This window comes from Thalia democratica, chromosome 7, assembly GCF_965202585.1.
Source record: "Thalia democratica chromosome 7, ktThaDemo2.hap1.1, whole genome shotgun sequence".
Classification (NCBI taxonomy): Eukaryota; Metazoa; Chordata; class Thaliacea; order Salpida; family Salpidae; genus Thalia; species Thalia democratica.
Genome location: NC_139171.1, coordinates 20,901,811 through 20,922,165, shown reverse-complemented (window position 1 = coordinate 20,922,165; position 20,355 = coordinate 20,901,811). Strand labels below are relative to the sequence as shown.

The following is a 20,355-nucleotide window of genomic DNA, read 5'->3' as shown; positions in this document are numbered from 1 at the left end:
AGCCAATTAATATATTGGAAATGGAATCTAAATTTGAAAAAAACACAACTAATGGTAAGGCCGGCTAGTAGAAGCTAAACAAGATAATTACAATCATCTATGGAATGTTTCAGTTAAAATCCGTTAATAAAACATTTTGTATAATTTTTTTATTTTTTTATTTTAATAACATAACACTTTAAAAAAATATTTTCATACTTATGGTTATTTTGAAATAGTCTGTTTATTTTCTCCTTGCTTTTCTAAATAAATTAAAAATTTTCAAGTGTTTTCCAACACGTTAGCTATAAATTATTTTCTTTGTTAAAAAAGCTTAGATTCTTTCTCCAAATTGTAAATATAAAATTACATATTAGGATATGGTTAGAAAGTTTTCATAAAACAATAAAACATATTCCATTGGAACTATATTTTATTCCTACAAAATTACAATTTTGTATAACCGTTTTTGTATAATCTATTGTTGTAGTTATATAATCTATAGTTTAAATGAAGAAAAATATTTTATATACAATAGTTTTTGTGTTTAAAAGATTTAAAAACTCAAATTACATACCAGCTCGTAAAATTGTATAATCTTTTAAAATAGTATTTATGTAAAAAAAAGGTAAAAAAAGATGAATTAACACAATATTTACAACATATATTAACCGTATGTGTTACAAACTTCGAGTATATAAAAAAATTCAAATAAAATACATTCTACTGATTATAAGTTGCTTATGAACGCAAAAAAATAAGTTCTAAAGGTTTGTTTTATTGTTTTTTAATTAAGGTTTTTATAAACTTTTAACTGATTATTTTATATAGCAAGCAAACTTACTTTTCAAAAACTTTATATGATCTTTCAATTTATTAATAAAAATTATTATTGAATGATGTCGTTTATACGCAAACCGCTTACTTAAGTTTTTTGCAAGTGTATTAATTTCATTAACAGTTACTAAGTTTCTTAGTGAATAAAGTTTGATGATTAAACCATAAAGTTTACTAATTGAAAATATAACTTGAGTAAAAACCAAAATTCAAAGCAAGTATTTTTTTACCAACTTATAGCTTTTAAATTCTTTAAAAACTATATACACAAATAAGCACAAATAATTGCAGTTTTATTACAGTATTGCATACCAAAATTTTATAAGGTAAACTTTTTGTTTTATAGTAATAAAATATGACTTTTTACAAAAAAGGATTAAACATTACAATAATTCCATGTAATATTTATACCTTATCATTGAAATTTTGAACTATATTTCAACAGTTTCTAAATTCAAGATTATAAACTAAACTAAATTTTATTAAATTTATTAAAGAAATTAAAATATCTAATTTTGTATAAAAACCTGCTTTTCATATGCTAGTAACTAATAAGCAAATACAATTTATAATCAACATCTTCCAGTTTTGTGAACATAAGCTTTAATTCAAATTAAAAAACCTTTGTTAACGATATTATTGTATTAAAAAAGATTATAAAACTTAAATCTCTAACAAGTTCGTGAACTTAAAGAACTTTTTAAAAGTGTTTATGTAGTAAACGGTAAAAGAAGACTAATTAATACAGGACTCACAAAATTCATTACATATATGTGTTTTAAACGTTAAATTTAATTAAAATATTATTATTCTACTGCTTAAAAGTTTCTTGTTAACGCTAAAAGTTTGCTTTAAAGACTTATTGGATTTTTATATTTTTGTAAAGTTCAAAAAACTTAACTATTTGTTTTATACACCACGAAAATTTAAACTAAAAATAAATTTGTTATGGATTTTCGACTTGCTAGTAAAGTTTTATCAAGTTTTATGACAAAAAGTATTATTAAACGTATTGTTTATACGTAAACTTCTGCTTAGTTTATTTGTTTAAACTTGACCATTTATTCAGAGTTGTTAGCAAGTATATTTATTTTTTTATAGTGTGTGGGTGCACAAAACTATCGTAAAAATCTAAATTTTAGTAAATTTGCTAGCCATAAAACTTGCCAAAAGCACAATATATAGTTTAAGTAAATAAAGGTCAAAGCAAGGTATTTTTTTTACTATTCTTTAGCTTCTAAATATTATATATATTCACAAACAAACGGTTAACTGTTTCTTTTGCACGAAAATACTTTTGCACACGGGGATAAAATTGCACGAAGATATTTTTGCACAAAGGGTCATTTTTGCACGAAGACATTTTTGCACTGTAGCAAAATATTAAGTTGATTACTATTTAGATTTGATGGAAAGTTTTGAGCTAAAATCATTGTTCATTCAGCTGACCTTGAGAGAAAGCTCGCAAATTTTATACCGATGCAAGTTAACATAAGGGAAAATTAAGTGCAGACAAGAAACTACTGATGTAATGTTGCAAAAAGTCAAAAACGCTGCTATATAAACCAGCCACAGAAAGTAGTTGGAGATTCTAGCCACAGCCTACTGCAATAAACATGTTATTCATGTTGAATAGACACTTATGTTGTTTTCTTGTGTTAGTTAAAGTATTTTTTTCAACAATGTTATTTTTTATATAAATTTTTATTTAAATCCTAAGTATTTGAAATTTTTTTTATATACATTCTTAAAGTATAATACTCTTAAATAAATTAATGTGTAAAGTTTCGATAACATTTTAAGTAGTTTCTAAAGTAAATTGTTATTAATATATTTATTAGTGTTCGCAATTGTTCTTTAATATAACATCTTCCTTCATTGTCATGCCTAATTTTATATACAGTAGCCCTAATTAATATTAAATATCATATTTATTATAGGTTAAGTTATTATTAAAGGTACCTTCATCCGTAGGTTACAGCACGAGCAGACAATTTTGCACGGATGATTGTTTTTTGTTCATCTTTTTGATAAGGTTTTTTTCATTTAGTGTTAGCTTTTTTTTTACAATCATTGTTATCGCTTACCCTTACTTTTGGTCAGTACCTTCTTTTAATTAACCTTTTTTGTTTTTTTGAATAAAAATATTTTTAGTATTTTTTACTTTTATTTTTCTATCACTGTCAACTTTAACCCTTACCCTCGGTCTGTAACTTTTTTCTATTTTTTTATCTTTTTTTAATTATTTTCTTTTTTTTTTCTGTATCATTTCACTATCGTGCAAAATTCCAACTTGTACAAAATTGACTCTTGGGGCAAAATCGTCTTCGTGCAGTTTTGTTCCCTCGTGCAATTTCGTAACCTCGTGCAATTTTGTCTTCGCGCACCTTAGACCCAATCCCGTTAAAAGTATAATTATTTTGTACTTAAAACTTTTTATTTTTTTATTTTTGTTTTAGTTATCTTATATTATTAAGTATATTATGATGCTTTGTAACATAGATATATTTGTTTTATCAAGCCAAAAATTTAAAAATGTATTGGTCTATAGCAGTCGTCAGCACGCTATTTCGAATCCGTGAACCCTAAATAACAAAACCAAAATTTTATGCACCCCAATTTGCATTATTTAGCGCCACTAGTGTTTAAGAATATGTAAATACTTTTAATTGTTTTTTTTACTAATAATTTGGTAACACCAAGTTAATTTTTACACGCTAACGTTTAATTTACCAGTTTACCCTATCCATTTCAGTAAACTTTTAATATCAATGATCTAATTTTACAACAACTAAAGTTTTATTATTTAAAATTTAACAAGTAAGTTTGACTATTACATGTTTACAACTTTTTGAGTCAGAAAATAAGCCTGAGTGACTAAAGACTGGACTTAAGCACAAGCTAATCTTAAAAAGTGGTATATATAAGCAAAAAACTAATTTAAATTACAATAAAAATTAGACACTTATAGATCTTGAATTATTTAAATGTTAATAACTAATTAAAAATTAAAAAAATTCAAGTAAAGCAACAGTTGAAGATTTTTAAAAGATATCAATATAAACCCAGAATATTTAATAAATTTATAACTAGTCTCAGTGAAGCTGAATTTATATATATATATATATTAAAACTAGCCTTAGTTGGTCTAGGCTTTTCATTATTTAAAACTAGACTTAACTATTCTTAGAGAGCTAAGTATGTCACAGCCCTGATAAACTCTTCCTATAATATATTTTATTATAAGTAAAACATGTTTGATTTTTTTTGGCCTAACTAATTTTTGTCAAATATTTATTGATTAAGCTGATTAACAGTGATTTTAATGTAGCAAAACGCTTTTAGTCAATAAGAGTTAATAAAATAAAACGTTAATAGAATACTAACCGTTTTATTTTGTTTTAAGAATCTATGAGATTTGTTCACTTCGGTTTTTATTTGTGCGGTTAAAGGTTGAAGAATTTTTACATGAGGTAAAAGAATAGAACTAGAAGAGTAAAAAATATGGTCGTTTTATTAAAACAAAATGGTCAATTAGATATCAAGGTAGACATCAAATGTAAAAAGATTAATATAGAACGTTTCTGCGCGAAAAAAAAAATCCATGTACCCCAAAATGAGTTTTATGCACCCCGAATTTCTTGTGCACCCAAAAGAATTTCATGTACACTAGTGTGTACCAGTGTACACCGTGCCGACCACTGGTCTATACAGTTACCTATATGCTCTCATGTTTCAATGAAGTATAAGTTATTACTGTTTTACTTTATTTATTGACTGTTTATCTGTATTTTTATCTTTATTTACACAAAACTGTAAAAAATAAGATAACATCATATTGTTCGGTCTTTGTTATATTATAAAGTTATTTTCAGTTTGATGAGTTATATTCGCTGATTAAACCTCAAAGATATATAACTTACCTTCAGAATACGTAAACTATTTTATTTTTTCTAAATTAATGTTTTTGGTACTTATTATAATACATAAATAGCATGCTTTTTTTCTAAACAAGAACTTAAAAGTTAGTATTACATATTAACAGAGTAATTAATTAAAACAAAACAGTAAAAAAGATAAGCTTTAAATTAATAAAAATAATTGCTAATAGTACCTTTTATTTAAAATTAAGTTTCTTAACTGGTATGATATTTACAGTCTTTATAGTATTTAGGTTTAAACTTAACTAAAATTTTAATGAAATTTTATAAAAATAAATTATTTTCGCAAAAGATTTTAAAATTAGTTTAACTTCGGAGTTTTATTTTCCCAAAATAGGCAAATTTGTCTTTTTGGGGTAATTTTGGCTATTAGGTGGTGTTTGTTAACTAGTAAGATAGAAAAGTAATTAAATTGCTTATATTAATGGAGCAACATCTTAAAAATTCGTAGAATCTTTTTTGAATTTCTTTCAAAGGGCGTTTACCAAAACAGGTTCAAAAAACACTTAACTTTGGTGGCTCGGCACTCAGTTGGTTTTTTAAAAAAGATGTAACGACATAACATGTTGGATAAGTTGTACTAACTTAGAATTTTAATGATAAAACTTTCTAGTACTTTTTTTTTTCAATTTCAAACTACTTAAATAAATATGACCTGTGAAAAACATAATAAATTTTCAGAAATTGAACTTTTGCATAACTGATACATACATGATATTTAATTAACTATATCATTTTACATTGCTAGCTCACTTGTTCATAGATTTTAAAAAAATTTATCGACACTGATACACTTACTTTATGATACTTCAATTTACTGATAAACATACTCAACTATTTGTAATTAATCATTTAGCCTTCAAAAACTAAAGGTAAAAAACAAATTCACGTCATAGTATAATCTACTCAAAACAAAGTAAAATTTATTAAATAAATTTTTGGCATTTGTACTGACACTTTGTCTTTAAAATCCAAATGCTTTTTAAAGAAAGAATCACAAGTCAAAAAACAAATCAAATTTTTTAAAAACATTTAAACTGATTAAAACTCTTAGTAAAGATTTTTTAAGCATTAAAACTCATATTATTTTACTTTTTTCAAACAAAAACTATTTAGTCATACGCGTAAAAGTCGTTTAAAAATGTTAAGTTCTAAACTAACTTAAATATGAATCTTGAAGTCTAAATTTATTAAGTTGATTTTTAAACAAAACTTTTTTTTTATGACTTTTTTAATTAACGTTGTAAATAAAGTTGTCGATGTTTTCAAACAACAGCATAAATTTAATAAAAAAAAATACTTTCGTAAATATCAGAAAGTATCTCAATTTTTATAAACAAATTTTGTTTGAAAGTTAAATTAAAAAGCTTTTGTTTGCTATTCTAATGAAAATATTTGAATTTAATAATAAAAAGATTAGACCTACTTAATTAATAATGCAGATTTTTTATCTAGGTTTTAAATCAAATAATTATACTTCTCAACTTACATTAAAGTTAAATAGTTTGTGATATACAAGTTTAGATAAAAGTTCTTAACTATCAATAATCAAGAACTTGTCAGGTTCTAAAAAAACAAAACACATTTGTATACTTTATTTGAGCAATATAAAAAGTTTGTCTAAACTGATTGTTTGATATTCACACTAGAAATAGTTAATAAATTTTTTTTTTAGTTTATAAAAATCAAAGTAAAATAATAATTTTTTTCGCTTAGATTGTACAAATGTTGAATTGCTACATTATTCTTGTATTAATTACCGATTTTTCTTTGGACATTATAATATTTGCTTGGTAAATACCATTCTTTCGAAAAAATAAAATTAACCGTTGACTCTCGGTCTCGACTTCACCTAATAAAAAGTGATTATAAACTACTGTTTAATTGGGATGTCGAGTCAGGTGTTTTTGGTTATCAATATTTGATAAGTAATTTAATTTACCCGTGTTAAAATAATGAATAAATTAAAAATACAAGTCAGGGGAAAAATTATTGAATATTTTAATAATTTCTTTTTTTTATGGTAAAAAGCATCAGTCAAACTCTACCCTTAGCAGCAAGAAAATCATTATGCTTTAATATGCTTTGTGTCGTATTTTTAAGTCTTTTTTATTTAAACTTATATTTAAAATAGATAAAGAAGTAAATTATAAAATTTCGCATGAAATTTAAATACTATCTACAGTAACGTCTCGCATCTTTACGCACTCTCGTTTAGTTACGCATTTTAGAATTCTAAAAAATTCAAAAAATAAAAGCTCTAATTTTTTTAATATTGCATTAACTAGGTTTTTTGTATATTTTTAATTTAAAATTTGTCTTTGAATGTTAACTCACCTCTCTAAATCTTTAGAATTTGTAAACTCATGTTCTTTGACTAATTGATAAACATTTAAATATACCTCAGTATATCAGAAATTTTGTTAACAATATTTTTATTAATCATTTTTCTTATGTTTTATTTATTCTTCTTAAAAAGAAGAAATCCATTACAGCACCAAATGCATATTTTTGTAAAAGGCTATAGAAACAAATTTTAGTATATACATACACCACACTATTTCTTAATTTCAAACAAATGCTTAATTATAGATTAAATTTGGAAAGTAAAATAAAATATAAGTGTTAAGTATTAAATAAGTTACATACAAATAAAGATAAAATCAACTTGTTATTGAAATTAGTAAAACTTTTCTACAAATATTATTATTTAATATAAATTTAAATCCTTATTTTTAAAAATGTATATTTTTATCTTTTTTTCAAATTTATAAATAAAGTAACCAAAGTTCCCAGTCTGCTTTTAAGTAGATGTAATATTAAAAAACGGTCATTATAGTAAGTATGTTTGGTACCTCTCGTATCTTTACGATCTTTCGTATTTTTTCGCACTTTTTCTGTGGACACAATGAGCGTAAATAAGCGAGAGGTTACTGTACAAAAGAATTAGTCATATATTATTGTTGTTCTATTTTCTGCAGTGACTATATAACTGTAAACATATAAATTTAAAACAATATAAAAAATCCCCTAAAAGTATTATGCATTGTCTTGTTGAAACAATTTCTATGCACACTATGTGCTTTGCTTAGAACTACTCTTTGAGAAACATTTATGTAAAGCAGGGTTTCCCAAAGTGGGGGCGATTTTAATAATTTGGGGGGGGGTCTATTTTAAACTTTTAAAACTCACTTTAGACATTCTTGAGTTACAGATTAAGAGCAAAAATAAAGTCTTAGGTGTTCTAAATGGTAGTTTTTTGAGTAGTGTTGTTGGAAGGAGCAATAGCTTTTTTAATTTCTTTTAAGAGGGCCATTTGAAAAAAAAGGTTTGGGAAATCCTGATGTAAAGCAACAAATGAACAAGACATTGTTTGTAGAATTATTAATTATGCTAGATAAGTTAAACTATTTATTCTTATAGGCTACCATTTATTTAACTTAAAAACATATTTTGCATTTAATTAAACTAATATTTGTTTTGGTAGTGTAGGGGTCCAAATGACAACATTGAAAACTATCTGAGTTGAACATTTAGTAGTTGACACATTAAAAAATTTTTAAATGCTTTTATAAAGTATTATCATTTGATGTAAGTGGAAAATATTTGTGTGGAACAATGTATTTTTAAATAATGTCTATAAAAGTTTAGTATGTGTTCTTGTAAGTCGTTGGTGAATATTTAATACATATTTAATATATTTCTGTTGATATGTCTTACTACAATCTTAAAATCTCAGATAGTAATTGTTTCAAACTTAGATAAAAAATATCATATACAACTGTTTGGAAAAACATTCTGTTTGGAAATATGGCTAATATTTTCAAAACTTTTAAATGTTCATTGAAACTTATCTCCTCCTTTGTTTTTAAAGTAATTCACTTATAATTTTTACAAAATGCTGTTTTAGATACTATAAACAAGTTTCAGCAAGCAGTTTAAAAAAATAAAATTGAAAAAGAAAACTTTTTTTTCTTTATGTTTTATAAAAAATGTAAAAAAAAAGAAATTTGTTTTCTAAAAGCTGTTTGAAATTTATTAAAAAATACTGTAAAAAAGTTTTAAAACAATTTCTCAAAAACTGAAGTAGGAAATTGATTTTTTATTGAACTGTCTGTTTGCTTAATTGATTGAAGCCTCCAATGCAAAATCTTTTGGACTCTCTAACTTTTATGGCTTATATCTCAAAAGTACTTTGAATTTTTGTAAATGGTGAAAAACAACTGGTAGTTTAGTTTATTTTGCTAAAAATAAGACTAAAGTTTAGAAAAAGGATATACAACCCTAATCCATTAAGGAATTTTTTTACAAAAATTAACTTTGGCTTTTATATGCAAGCTTTAGTTACAAACTATAAGCCAGTTTTTATAGAATTCAAAAATATCATTTTATTTTTGAGGTATTTAATTTTTTGTAAAAAGTTTCCGATACAAATGTATGGACCACAAATTTTTTGGGGTCATTTTCTCAGAAATTTTAAAAATCATTAAAAATCTATCTCCTCCTTCATTTTTCAAGCAATCTTTGTCAAATTTTCAGGAAATGTTCCTTACATTATAAAAAAAACATTACTTATGAATTTTGATAACTATGAGAAAAAAAATATGACAAAAATTAAAAAAAAAATGTATTTTTTTTTTTAATATTTCACTTAACATTATTTAAATTCACAAGTAACATTTTTTTTTGTTATTGTATAAAAATTAGACTGTAAAAAGTTTAAGAAGATTGCTTAAAAAATGTAGGAGATAGATTTTAAACAAAATAGTCTATTTTTGCTGTTTTAGTTTTCCCTTCCCATAGGGAACCTATTAGCGGCCCAACTTTGACTGGTCATATCTCAAAAAATAATTCGAATTTTTTAAAACCATAAAAAGTGTCTTAAAGCTTAGAAAATTTCTATAAAACAAGATCAACTTGTAAAAAACATGGCTAACCCCCCTATGGCCAGCTAAAAAATAATCATAATAAACACTTTGAAAAATTATACAAGAAATTATTAAAGCTCACATATGATATAATTAACCAAACAAAAAAAAGCTATATGATGTTTTCCCAATTTTTTTAAAGAGATTTTATCTCCTTAAGTAGATATAGCACTTGAAATTTATTAAAAAAAATACTGCATACCAGTTTAATCTCACTAAAGATAAAACTACACTATTATACTTGATTTTCTAAAAATAACGTTAATCAAGAATAATTCAGCTCTGCTTATACCCAGTTTATAAGACTTATACAAGTTAACATAAATTCCAGAATATTTTGTGTTAGTGTGAACTATGGATGTTGGTGGGCCTACATCCAAAGTCTCAGTTGGGTCTGGTTGACTGTCTGTGGGAAGATTGTCAACCTGACCTTTTTGCTTATACTTTTCCTGCAGATGGATGACTTTCTAGCACGTTTATGCTTAGGACCCTCTGCAAGCTGCTTTTTATTTATATTACTTAAGTTGAAAATAATAAATGTAAAATCTTTTTGTGCTACTTATAACTTGTCAGTGAATTTTATCTATTAATACTTAAAGATACTCTAGACTACTTTATATAATTAGACAAGACAGTTTCAGCAATGATTCTATCATATAAAGAACCACAAAACAATACAAGCTTAATATTTCAAAAATAAAATTTACTTTTAAAACTTTTATAATTGACTTGAAAAACTTGCAACTTAAAAATAAACCAAGTTTTAGTGCAGTAAGTTATAAAACACTAAATAACTGGTAACTATTTAAATCTGTTTTGAAAGACTTAAACCAATCACTAAAAATTGAATTAAAAACTTTTAGTGAGCAATAAACTATAAAAGGCTTAATAAACTATTAAACATGTCTAGCTCAAACATTTAAACAATTAAACACTAGTTTAAATATTAAATTTGTATCTATACAATATTTACAATTATGAGCTTAATTGTTTAATTTAAAATGTTTTCAGTAGTTACTTCTTTCAGCTGCACACAAATACACTAACTACATACATAAAAATGTATTTTGTTATGTTTTTCATGAATTCTTTCTTTAGTAATTAACCATTGTTTCTCATTGGCTTATTTGGGTGCTTAAACAGTTAACTTCAATATATGGTCATTGCTGTTTAGCTGCAAGTAACTGCAGCAAGCTCTATATATTCTCTTAAATACTCAGCATTCAACGATGAATAAAGCAAGTAGTTGCAACAGTTCATTACTTAAGTTTTAAATTATAGCTTTATAGCCTTCTGTGGCCTCTTTTTTAATCACTCCCCTCTCTGGCCCTTAAATTAATGAACTTACATTTGCAACTAATGGCCCTTAAATTACTGAAATTTGCTTGGCCAACTTTAAAAAATCTTTATGAAGACTATTTACTAATAATTTGGTTTAAATAGGATTTTTTTAAAAACTGGATAAATAATAACAATAGTTGTGGCAGTAAGTTTAGTTTTTTCACAGCTAGAAAAGTTGAACTACAGTAGAAGACTAAGTACTAATGTTCAGACAGATTTCTTATAACAGAAAAAATAGAAAAGTTTTCATACTTACATTTATTAACAAGCACAAACTTTTTATATGTTTCAGATTTAATGGCTATGCATCAAAATCTTGTCAGAATACTAAGAACAAAATCCAAAATGTATGTAAAATTTGTGGTTTGTTTATTTTATATGCTCTGCTTTGTTTATAAAGCATCCTGTTTAATGTCAAACTAAATCATGCTGTTTAAAAATTTTCATAATTTTTAAAAAATAAAGTAAAATTATAACTTTCACAGGACGTAAAAATATGAGCAGGTTTATTGGAGCCAGCAGGCTGGTGAGAGCCACACTGAATAGCAACCAAGCTTTATTATCCAATAAGAAACCAGCATCTTGCTTACTTCACTCGATCAGGTTTAGTTCAACTGAAGACAAGCTACCAGTGGCAGAAATCACTGACAAAGTATCAAGTGTGGTAGATCCCCCTTTTGTGGAACTTGGACTGGCTGACGGCTGGATGCCCTACAACTTTGTGGAGGGGCTGTTTGAGACACTTCACACCACAACTGGACTGCCCTGGTGGGCGACCATCACCCTGGCAACGGTTGCCATGAGAGCGGTTACCTTCCCCATATTTGTCAACAGCAGGAAGTACACAACGAGGATGAGCAACCACGGTTCAAAAACTAGTGTGAGTTTAAACATATTTCTTTTATTCTAGATGTAAATTACAGTGTTGCCACACAGTAAGCCTATTTGGAGTTTCTTAAAGAAATATAGGCTGTTATTGAAATTTTCATTCAGTCTCAGGATAGTAATGCTTTAAAAATTAAAAAAGATCTGCTGTGATTTTTAACTACCACTGTATCTTATCAAATTTTCAAGATGGATTAATATTGTTGTCAATTTTTGACCTTTTCATTTGCAAAGACAAGCGTGAGTTTTTGCTTGATTTTTTACATAATATCTGGTCTGTTGTTACTTTTAGTGTATAAATTAAGTTTTAAGGTTGTAGAGTTTCCATTTTTAATAACTGACATTGATCTAATAAGCTTAAAATATTATCGTTGTATGCTAGATTTTATAATGTTTTGTAAAACTTAAGTTTTCCTATACAAACATAGGGAGGGTAGAATTTTCATTGCTAATTTTCTGAGACATTTTATCAAACCAGTAAAAGTTTTTATAAGTTTTGTTCATAAGCCATCAAAGTTTTAGTAAATGTTACTTTCATAATTGTTAAAAATTGTGTTTTAATATTTAAAAAACAATCAAAAAAGCAATATATGACAGAAAAGATATAAAAAATGAAAAATTAAAAAGGTTTGTTATACAATGCTAACTAAATAACAAAGACTATTTTGAGATAAATTTAAATAAGTGCTTTAAATCTGTAAACTCAGTTTCATTAATACTGTTTTTTTTTAAATTTATGTTTACCTCTTCATAAAGTATTTATTGATCTATTCAGCTTTGATCTGTTATATCTCAAAAGTTTTTTAGTATTTTTAAAAATGATAGGAAGCATGTGTTAGCTTGTTAAACAATCTGAAAATTGAGACCAAGTTGTTAAAAATAAACAGTTTTACCTGTCTTATGGCTCTAAGTTAGTACTAAAAACTTCAGTAAAACTGGTCTTCAATTTAAAGTTATATTTAGTGCCATTATATGGTATTGAAATAAAATTGAGTTCAATTCTTAATTTACTGTAAATGTAATTTCTTAATCTTTTTTTAGTTTCTGAAGTTTAAAAATAAAATTATAACTGTTTAAATTTGTTACTAATTTATTTGTATTTAAACTAGAGCTAGTTTTAAAGGTTTATTTAATTATAGTTTTTTTAAATTGTTTTGAATATTGCATCTTTCAATACTTGAGTCATTTCAGCAAACATGTTTGTGCCCATTGTATGATATTATAAACTATTAGTTATGATTTAACTTTGTTTTCAATTTTTTCTTTTACTTTTCGCATATTAGTTTTTTGTAAAAGAATTGTTGTTTGATAGTATGTTTTTTCTGATAAACAGGGTTGCCAAAAATCTTGAAAAAAACCTTGAATTTTACAATTTAGGTAAAAAAAAGCCTGTGATTTGAGAAATTTTGAAAAAAACCTGAAAAACATCGAACTTCCAACAAAAATCTGGAAAAGCCTTGAATTTTTAAGTACTGTATATATAAAGTAATGAATTTTGAATTACAGTAACCTCTCGGATCTTTACGCACTCGTGACGTTACGCACTCTCGTTTGGTTACGCATTTAAAAATTCTATAAAATTCAGAAAATATAAATTTTATTTTTTTTTAATACTGCACAAACTAGGTTTAATGTATATTTTTGATTTAAATATGTTTTTGAATGCTAACACGCCTCTCTATATCTTTAGACTTTGTAAATTTATGTTCCTTGACTAATTGATAAACATTTGGTTATACCTCAGTATATCAGAAATTTTGTAAACAATAAAAGATTAAATCAAAATTCTGAAATAAACATGACTGTTTTTAATAATGAAAGTATAATGAAATAATGAGTTTAAAACACAAGAAGTAATACAGCAGTCTTGCATTATATATTAATAAACACCATTTTATAATTGTAAAGAAATTCTTAATTATAAATTGAATTTGCTAAGTAGAATAGAAAAGTCACATATAAATAAAGATAATTTCTACTTATTATTAAAATAGTAAAGCTATTTCTACTCGTATCATTATTTTTATAGAAATTCAAATTCTTTTTTTAATATATGTATAGTTATATCTGTTGTTTTCATATTTATAAATAAAGTAAACAAATTGTTAAAAGTGGGAAAGTGCCCAGTCTGCTTTTAACTAGAAGCAATATTATAAAACAGCCATTTTAGTGAGTATATTTGGTACCTCTCGTTTCTTTACGATCTCTCATATCTTTACGCACTTTTTCTGTGGACACAATGTGCGTAAATAAGCGAGAGGTTACTGTATATACAGATACATATATATATATTTTTAAATTATTTTATTAAAAAAACTTTTTTATAGTAGTTCTACAGTATATTTTCACTGTTGTTATACTATATAGTCAGTTTTTTACCTTAAATTTAATTTTTTGATAAAACTGGCATAAAGACTTTTTCTTAAAATTCCTGGAAGAAATTCTGAAAACCTGGAAAAAATTTTTCAAAATTTCCCTGGCTACCCTGAATAAATAATGTTGACTAATTATATTTAAATAGTTGTATTAGTTTATTTTCTCAGCAATCTTTTATTTAAATAACAGTTTTAACCGAAACAGTTTATCGTAATAATTAATAATTTTTCAAATTTTTATTTTGTTTTAAACCTTTGTAACTTATTCAGAAATAATAAAATATTGTTCAATGTTACTAAGAGGTTAATAAACGTAAGTTGAAAAATATAAAGTTTTAAAAAGCTGTTTTGTGTAGTATTTATATATATATATTTTATTTATACAATACTACAGCTAACTGTTAATTTTATTAAATTTGATTTTCAAGTGAGTTTCGGTTGTGGTATAAAATTTATAAGTTTTTAAACATTATAATGCATTAGTAAAACCTGTTTGTTTTTTATAAATAAACCATGTTTGGAAGTTATCACATAAATCTTGTTTTTTTTTACAATTTGAAGCATGTGGAATAAAAGTTTTGAATCGCTTATTGGTTTGAAAAGTTATTTTAAGAAGTAAAATAAAAATGCTTTTTAGTGATATAGTAACAAAAAAAAAACTTTTACACTTAGGATATACTTAAAAAATGAGAAAAAAAAATTAAAATTAATGTTTTATTTAAGTTTTAAGTTAAAAACTTTCTGTGCTCGACAAACTTTAAACTTATAGTGTTTCACTAGTATTATTAACACTAAAGTCTTTTCAATCAAAATTAGATAGAACTATAAATTTAGTTATAAATTTTCAAAAAAGGTAAATACAAATTAAATAACATAATACTAATGTATTTCAGTTTACAAATTATAAACACTTAAGGAATTAATACACTGTTTTTGAATTAGATTGTTTCAAGTTCAACAAGTATTCACTCCACAAGCCACATTTAAAACGTTTATGTGTGTCTATGTGTACTGTAATGTAAAATAAATTAATTATATTATTATCACACAACAGGAGTTACAGCAAGCAATGTCAGAGGCAAACATGTCGGGCAACTTTGCTGAGAAAGCTCACACTGCAAGAGCGTACTTCAACCACATCAAAGAAACTAAAACAGCGCCATGGCACAGTTAGTTGGAATTATTGCTTTAATAAAACACCTGTAACAACAAATTTTGTACAAAAGTTGTATGGAAGCTTTGAGTTAAATTTTTAAAAAACTCTCTTGCTGAATACTTATGACAATATGTACATATTGTAAATGATTACGTTCCTATGTAAAATAAAAGACCAAAAGAGTATACTAACAGTAAATTTAAGAATCTTTATTAAATGTATATGATTTAAAAAAGGTAATTTTAAGCTGTTTGCTTTTGTTTGTAGTAAATTTTTAAATGAAAAAAAAAATGTTTTACTTGAATACTTTGATTAAACAAATTTATTAGTATAACTTATAACTTTAACCAAACAACTTAACTCTAAAAAAGTTCCATGGGTTGCCACACTACAAGGCTACTCAGACTAACTAAGGCTAGTGTGAATTTTTGAAAATTTCTGGGTTACACAAACTTATTCGATTTTTTTATTTAATTCAGGCTGGTTCGGATGTTTGTTTAAATCTTAGATAATTATGTTGACCTAATTTTCATTACTAAAAATATTTTCAAAATTCTCATTTTATTAGTTTGGTATTTTCAGTATTTAATCTTGATTAATAGAAAATTTTTCTGGTGGGTAGCTCATATGATAACTTAATCAAGTTATTCATAAATTTAGGCTAGTTTTCACACTCAAGCTGGCTTTTTACCTCGAAAAGGGCAACCCTGGAGTTTACAGAAAGCTGTTAATAATTTTGTTTTAAACGTTTGAAAAATCATGCATAAATACACATGATACTGGTATATTAAAAATTTAGAAAGATAGTCAACAATTTGACTCTGTCATTTTTACCAGATAGCATAATCTGTTTCAGCCACCTCTGCAATAAACGCATCAAAAAGTTATTTGACAGATTAGTATTCTTTAAAACATGATAAAGTTAAGACTGGCCCAACTATAAATGACAAGTTATTCTGTTAGAAATGATGGTAACTAGTTTTTTAGCAAACACGACAGAAAATTTTTAATAAAACAAGTTTATGAAAATTAAGGGTATGTGGCTCGAAGTTTGAAAATTAAGTATTAAACAATTTTTGTATGCTAATGACTTAGTATTGTATAGACGTAATATATTCGATCATTAGAATTAGGTTATGAGTTATTATCTCTAAAATTTTATAGTTGTGATGATAAACAATTTTAGCAGTTTTTAGTTTATTTTAGATGTCTGCATTTGTTTTCACCCCTATCCACATCGAGTAAGCTTTGTCTAAATAAGCTTGCAACTACTGAAATGAGTTTAATTGTTTATGATAAATTCTGCATAATGATAAAATTTTTTAAAACTAATTTAGTTAGTTATCTGTAAATATTTAGATAATACTTCACACCTGTGCAGCCAACATTAGTTTTTAGATAACAGCACTGATAAGTTTGAAGTTTAAGTATCTTTTTTGTACTATTTATTTATTTAATTTTTGTATGCTTTTTTATACAAATTGTATAATTCTTATATGTAATCATCAGCCTTCTTGTGGTTTGGTTCGAATCATGATAACTCATATGAATATTATTTTAGCAAATGAGTTAAAATAAATTTTCTGCTGGTTGAAGGAATTATTTTTCCAGTTTTTGAAAGTATTGAAAGACAATTGCATCAGCTGGCCATTATATCTTTATCTAGTTTTTAATTTAGTTTTAGTTTTTTTAGAAACATATACCATTTTACCAATCCACCAGTGTAGCTATAAGTAGTGAGGCACACTATCTTTATTTAACTTCTTTATAAACTTCAATGTAGACAGTCAATTTATTTAGTAATTTTCTACCATTTTTTATTATAACAAACCACAGTTTGTCCTATAATAGTAACAACTTTATTTTACGACTGCACCAATCGACCATGCTATCTTTATTTTGTTTGTGTGTAGATTTATGTACTTATTTCCAACCAACCCACAGTGGCCAATATTCCACTACCCACATTGGAGCTCTCAGCATTCTAGTTATATAATAAATCATGTAAAAATAAAACTTCACCCCAAGGTACCAAAAAAGCTTTCTGCTAATTGCATCAATTGGCCTTACCATCTTTATTTAATTTTCGTATATTTTTCAATTCAGATTGTTTTATATTTGCTTTAAAAAAATTATAAATTTACTTTCCAGTGTACCCGATGGTAGTGATGGCGGGAACTTTCACTTCCTGCTTCTTCGCGTTGAGGAACATGGCCAACGTCCCGCTTCCCACTTTGGAGCACTCTGCTTTCCTGTGGTTGGATTCCTTGTGCGCTTGCGACCCCTACCGGGTGTTGCCATTGACGACTGGGGGCGTTGTGGGGTTGGGTGTATACATGGGAATGAAGTTTGGTAGTGCTATACCACCGCAATACGCCAAGTTAGTTGTTGGTTGTATATTAGTTTATATTTTTTATTTAGATACTAGTTCGTTATAACAATTCCTAATATATTAAACTACAATGATAAAATTTCATATAATTAAAATCAGACTGTTTTGAATTTTTCAAGAATCTTAGGTTATTCTTTAAACAAGGCAGTTAAAGTTGCGTTAAAGTTTTTTTTTTCTTGAAAGTCATGTATTTTCATGTGAATACATAATAAGTCTTTTTGTAATTGGTCTGATTGCTTTTAAGCATCCAAGATCTTATACATTTGTTTAGCTTCATTCTCTTACTTGTATTTTTTATTTTTCTCTTAAACTCAGGCTAGATATGGGTTTCCTAAAAGAAGTGATATAGCATCCTTGGGGAGAATAAATAGTATAGGGACAAAAAAGTAAATGGTAAATTACCACTAAAGGGGTCATTGTTTTTTTAAACTTCTGAAAAGTGGTAAACTGTTGAAATTAGTTTGGGTACCCTAGGTCAGATTTTTTATCAGGCTGAGTTTTGTTGAAATATAGATTGACCTGGTCACTTTGAATATTAAATAAAATTACTTTATACCCTTACAATAAATAACTTTAGAATGCTTGTAGGGAAGTTAATTTAATAACTTCTTTATTTATTCTTTCAAGACTTTGTTATGCAAATAGGTTTTGGTCAAAACCTCGTCAGTGCTTAAAAAAAAAAAAGTTATAAAATAGATTAAAAAGTCTCCAAAGAATTAATATATTCTTTCTCCTCAAATATCTTGAGATCTCTTTATTTGTTTTCCAAAAATGAAAACATATAATAATAATCCTTTTTAAACTATTTGTAAATTTTCACAATTGATTTTAGTAACAAAAATTCTGATTTTAAATAACCTTTAATAATAGAACTAATAACAAAAATATTTTAAAGCATTTGAAGTTAACAGCAGTTTTTGTAATAAGTAGTTAATTATATTCAAATTATCTTGTTATGTTTTAAAATAATTTATCAACAAACAACCAACAAGCTGTTGACTCAAGCTGCTTAACACATTACCAGTATGGTTTGGTTGATTCATGACAAGTTATTTTACTATTTCAATGGCAAACCACATAATGTTTATAAAAATTAAAAAATGAAAAATAAATTGGGTGGATTCTGAACGTGTCCCGTCATTGATATAGTAAAATAATAATTCAATTTATTATATTTCAATGACGAACCACTTAATACTTACAACAACTCAACAGCATTGCGAACTATGTTTATATAATAATAACTCATGATAAATTGTTTTGTCATTTGATGTATGTATGAATCATGAGCAACATATTACTTATAAAACTTACCACACTAACAGCTTGGCGAAATACGTGCCTCTAGCGCCGATGGTGTTCTTCCCGCTGGTGATGGGGAGTGTGAGTGGGGCGGTGCAAATATACATGATAGTCAACAGCTCAATCACATCCGGGTTGTGCGTGCTCATGCTCAACCCAAAAGTGCAAGAAGTATTAAACATGCCCGTTAGTTGCAACTTTGATTGTTTTGAGTTTACCTGTGTGTGAAAGCTTGTGCAAATCTATTGATATATTTACTTTTTGATTAAAAACTTGTTAAATTTAATTAATTTCACTTTGAATTATATCCAATTTTTAGCCATTAATTTGTAGCCTCTGAATTTTTTCCTAATAGTTAAACTATCTGAAAGCAACAATAAATAGTTCTGCAAAACCTCAAATACAGCCGTATTTTATAACACATTACAAATTTAATCATAATGTTAAATCTTTCACGACAGAAAAGAATCCCGCCCGCGCAAATTTTAGCCGACCAAGCGGAAACCTCAACCGCCCAGCAAACAGGAGAAAAGAAGGGCTTCTTCGCCGCCAAGATGGAGGAGTCCAAGATCAAGGCGAAGCGCCGCACGGAGCAGAAGATGATCAGGCGGAGGGTGAAGGACGAGGAGAAGAGGAGGAGAAAGGAGCTGAGGAGCGACCCGCCCAGGACCTACGTCATAGGCACCGAGGCTTTCATGACGTCGCACAAGAGCGATTTCGACTATGACGTCAATGAGAACAAGTACGGGAACAACGTGATGAAGCACGTGCCGGAGAAGATGAAGACCAAGACAGTGCAGATTTGAGGGGCTATTGAGGAGACTTTATTTGAGGACTTTTTTTATGAAATGTGTTTTAGGCTATTATTTTTTTTTGTTGATTTTTTATGACTGTATATTTTAACTTAAAACAGTTTTTTTTATTTGTAAAAACGACTTTGACAATTGCTTAACTCCCTTTTATGATAAGGTTGAATAGTAATTGTACACATATTTTATTTTTATAACATTTTCAAACTAGTAAATTTAAAGGATCTAATTCAACAACTTGCATTGATATAGAACAAAAATAGGTACTAAATTAAATTACCAGTATTCTAATACTTTTTAGTAAATTTACAATTATTAAGCAAGCTATCAGTGATGCAAATTATTATGCTTTTGATTTTTTCCAGTTAAAATTAAATAAACAAACAAATGGATGATTTGGACGCCTTACT

The 20,355-nt window shown here is 26.3% G+C and overlaps 1 protein-coding gene across 1 annotated transcript; it reads left to right on the top strand.

Annotated features, from left to right (window-relative positions):
* Positions 1 to 11,265: 11,265 nt before the first annotated feature.
* Positions 11,266 to 20,310, top strand: LOC145840475 (mitochondrial inner membrane protein OXA1L-like). The gene is made up of 6 exons (XM_082947748.1): positions 11,266 to 11,389; positions 11,512 to 11,906; positions 15,341 to 15,455; positions 17,594 to 17,822; positions 19,160 to 19,322; positions 19,598 to 20,310. Exons 2-6 carry the CDS (start codon positions 11,523 to 11,525, stop codon positions 19,940 to 19,942), a joined length of 1,236 nt encoding a protein of 411 aa, XP_082803874.1. The 5' UTR covers positions 11,266 to 11,389; positions 11,512 to 11,522; the 3' UTR covers positions 19,943 to 20,310.
* Positions 20,311 to 20,355: the final 45 nt, after the last annotated feature.

Bases quoted from the DNA above. Each gene is read 5' to 3' on its own strand.
- LOC145840475 (XM_082947748.1), top strand. From the start codon at position 11,523: ATGAGCAGGTTTATTGGAGCCAGCAGGCTGGTGAGAGCCACACTGAAT. The intron at 15,456-17,593 runs GTTAGTTGGAAT...TTTACTTTCCAG, and splicing joins TAAAACAGCGCCATGGCACA to TGTACCCGATGGTAGTGATG. The intron at 17,823-19,159 runs GTTAGTTGTTGG...CCACACTAACAG, and splicing joins ATACCACCGCAATACGCCAA to CTTGGCGAAATACGTGCCTC.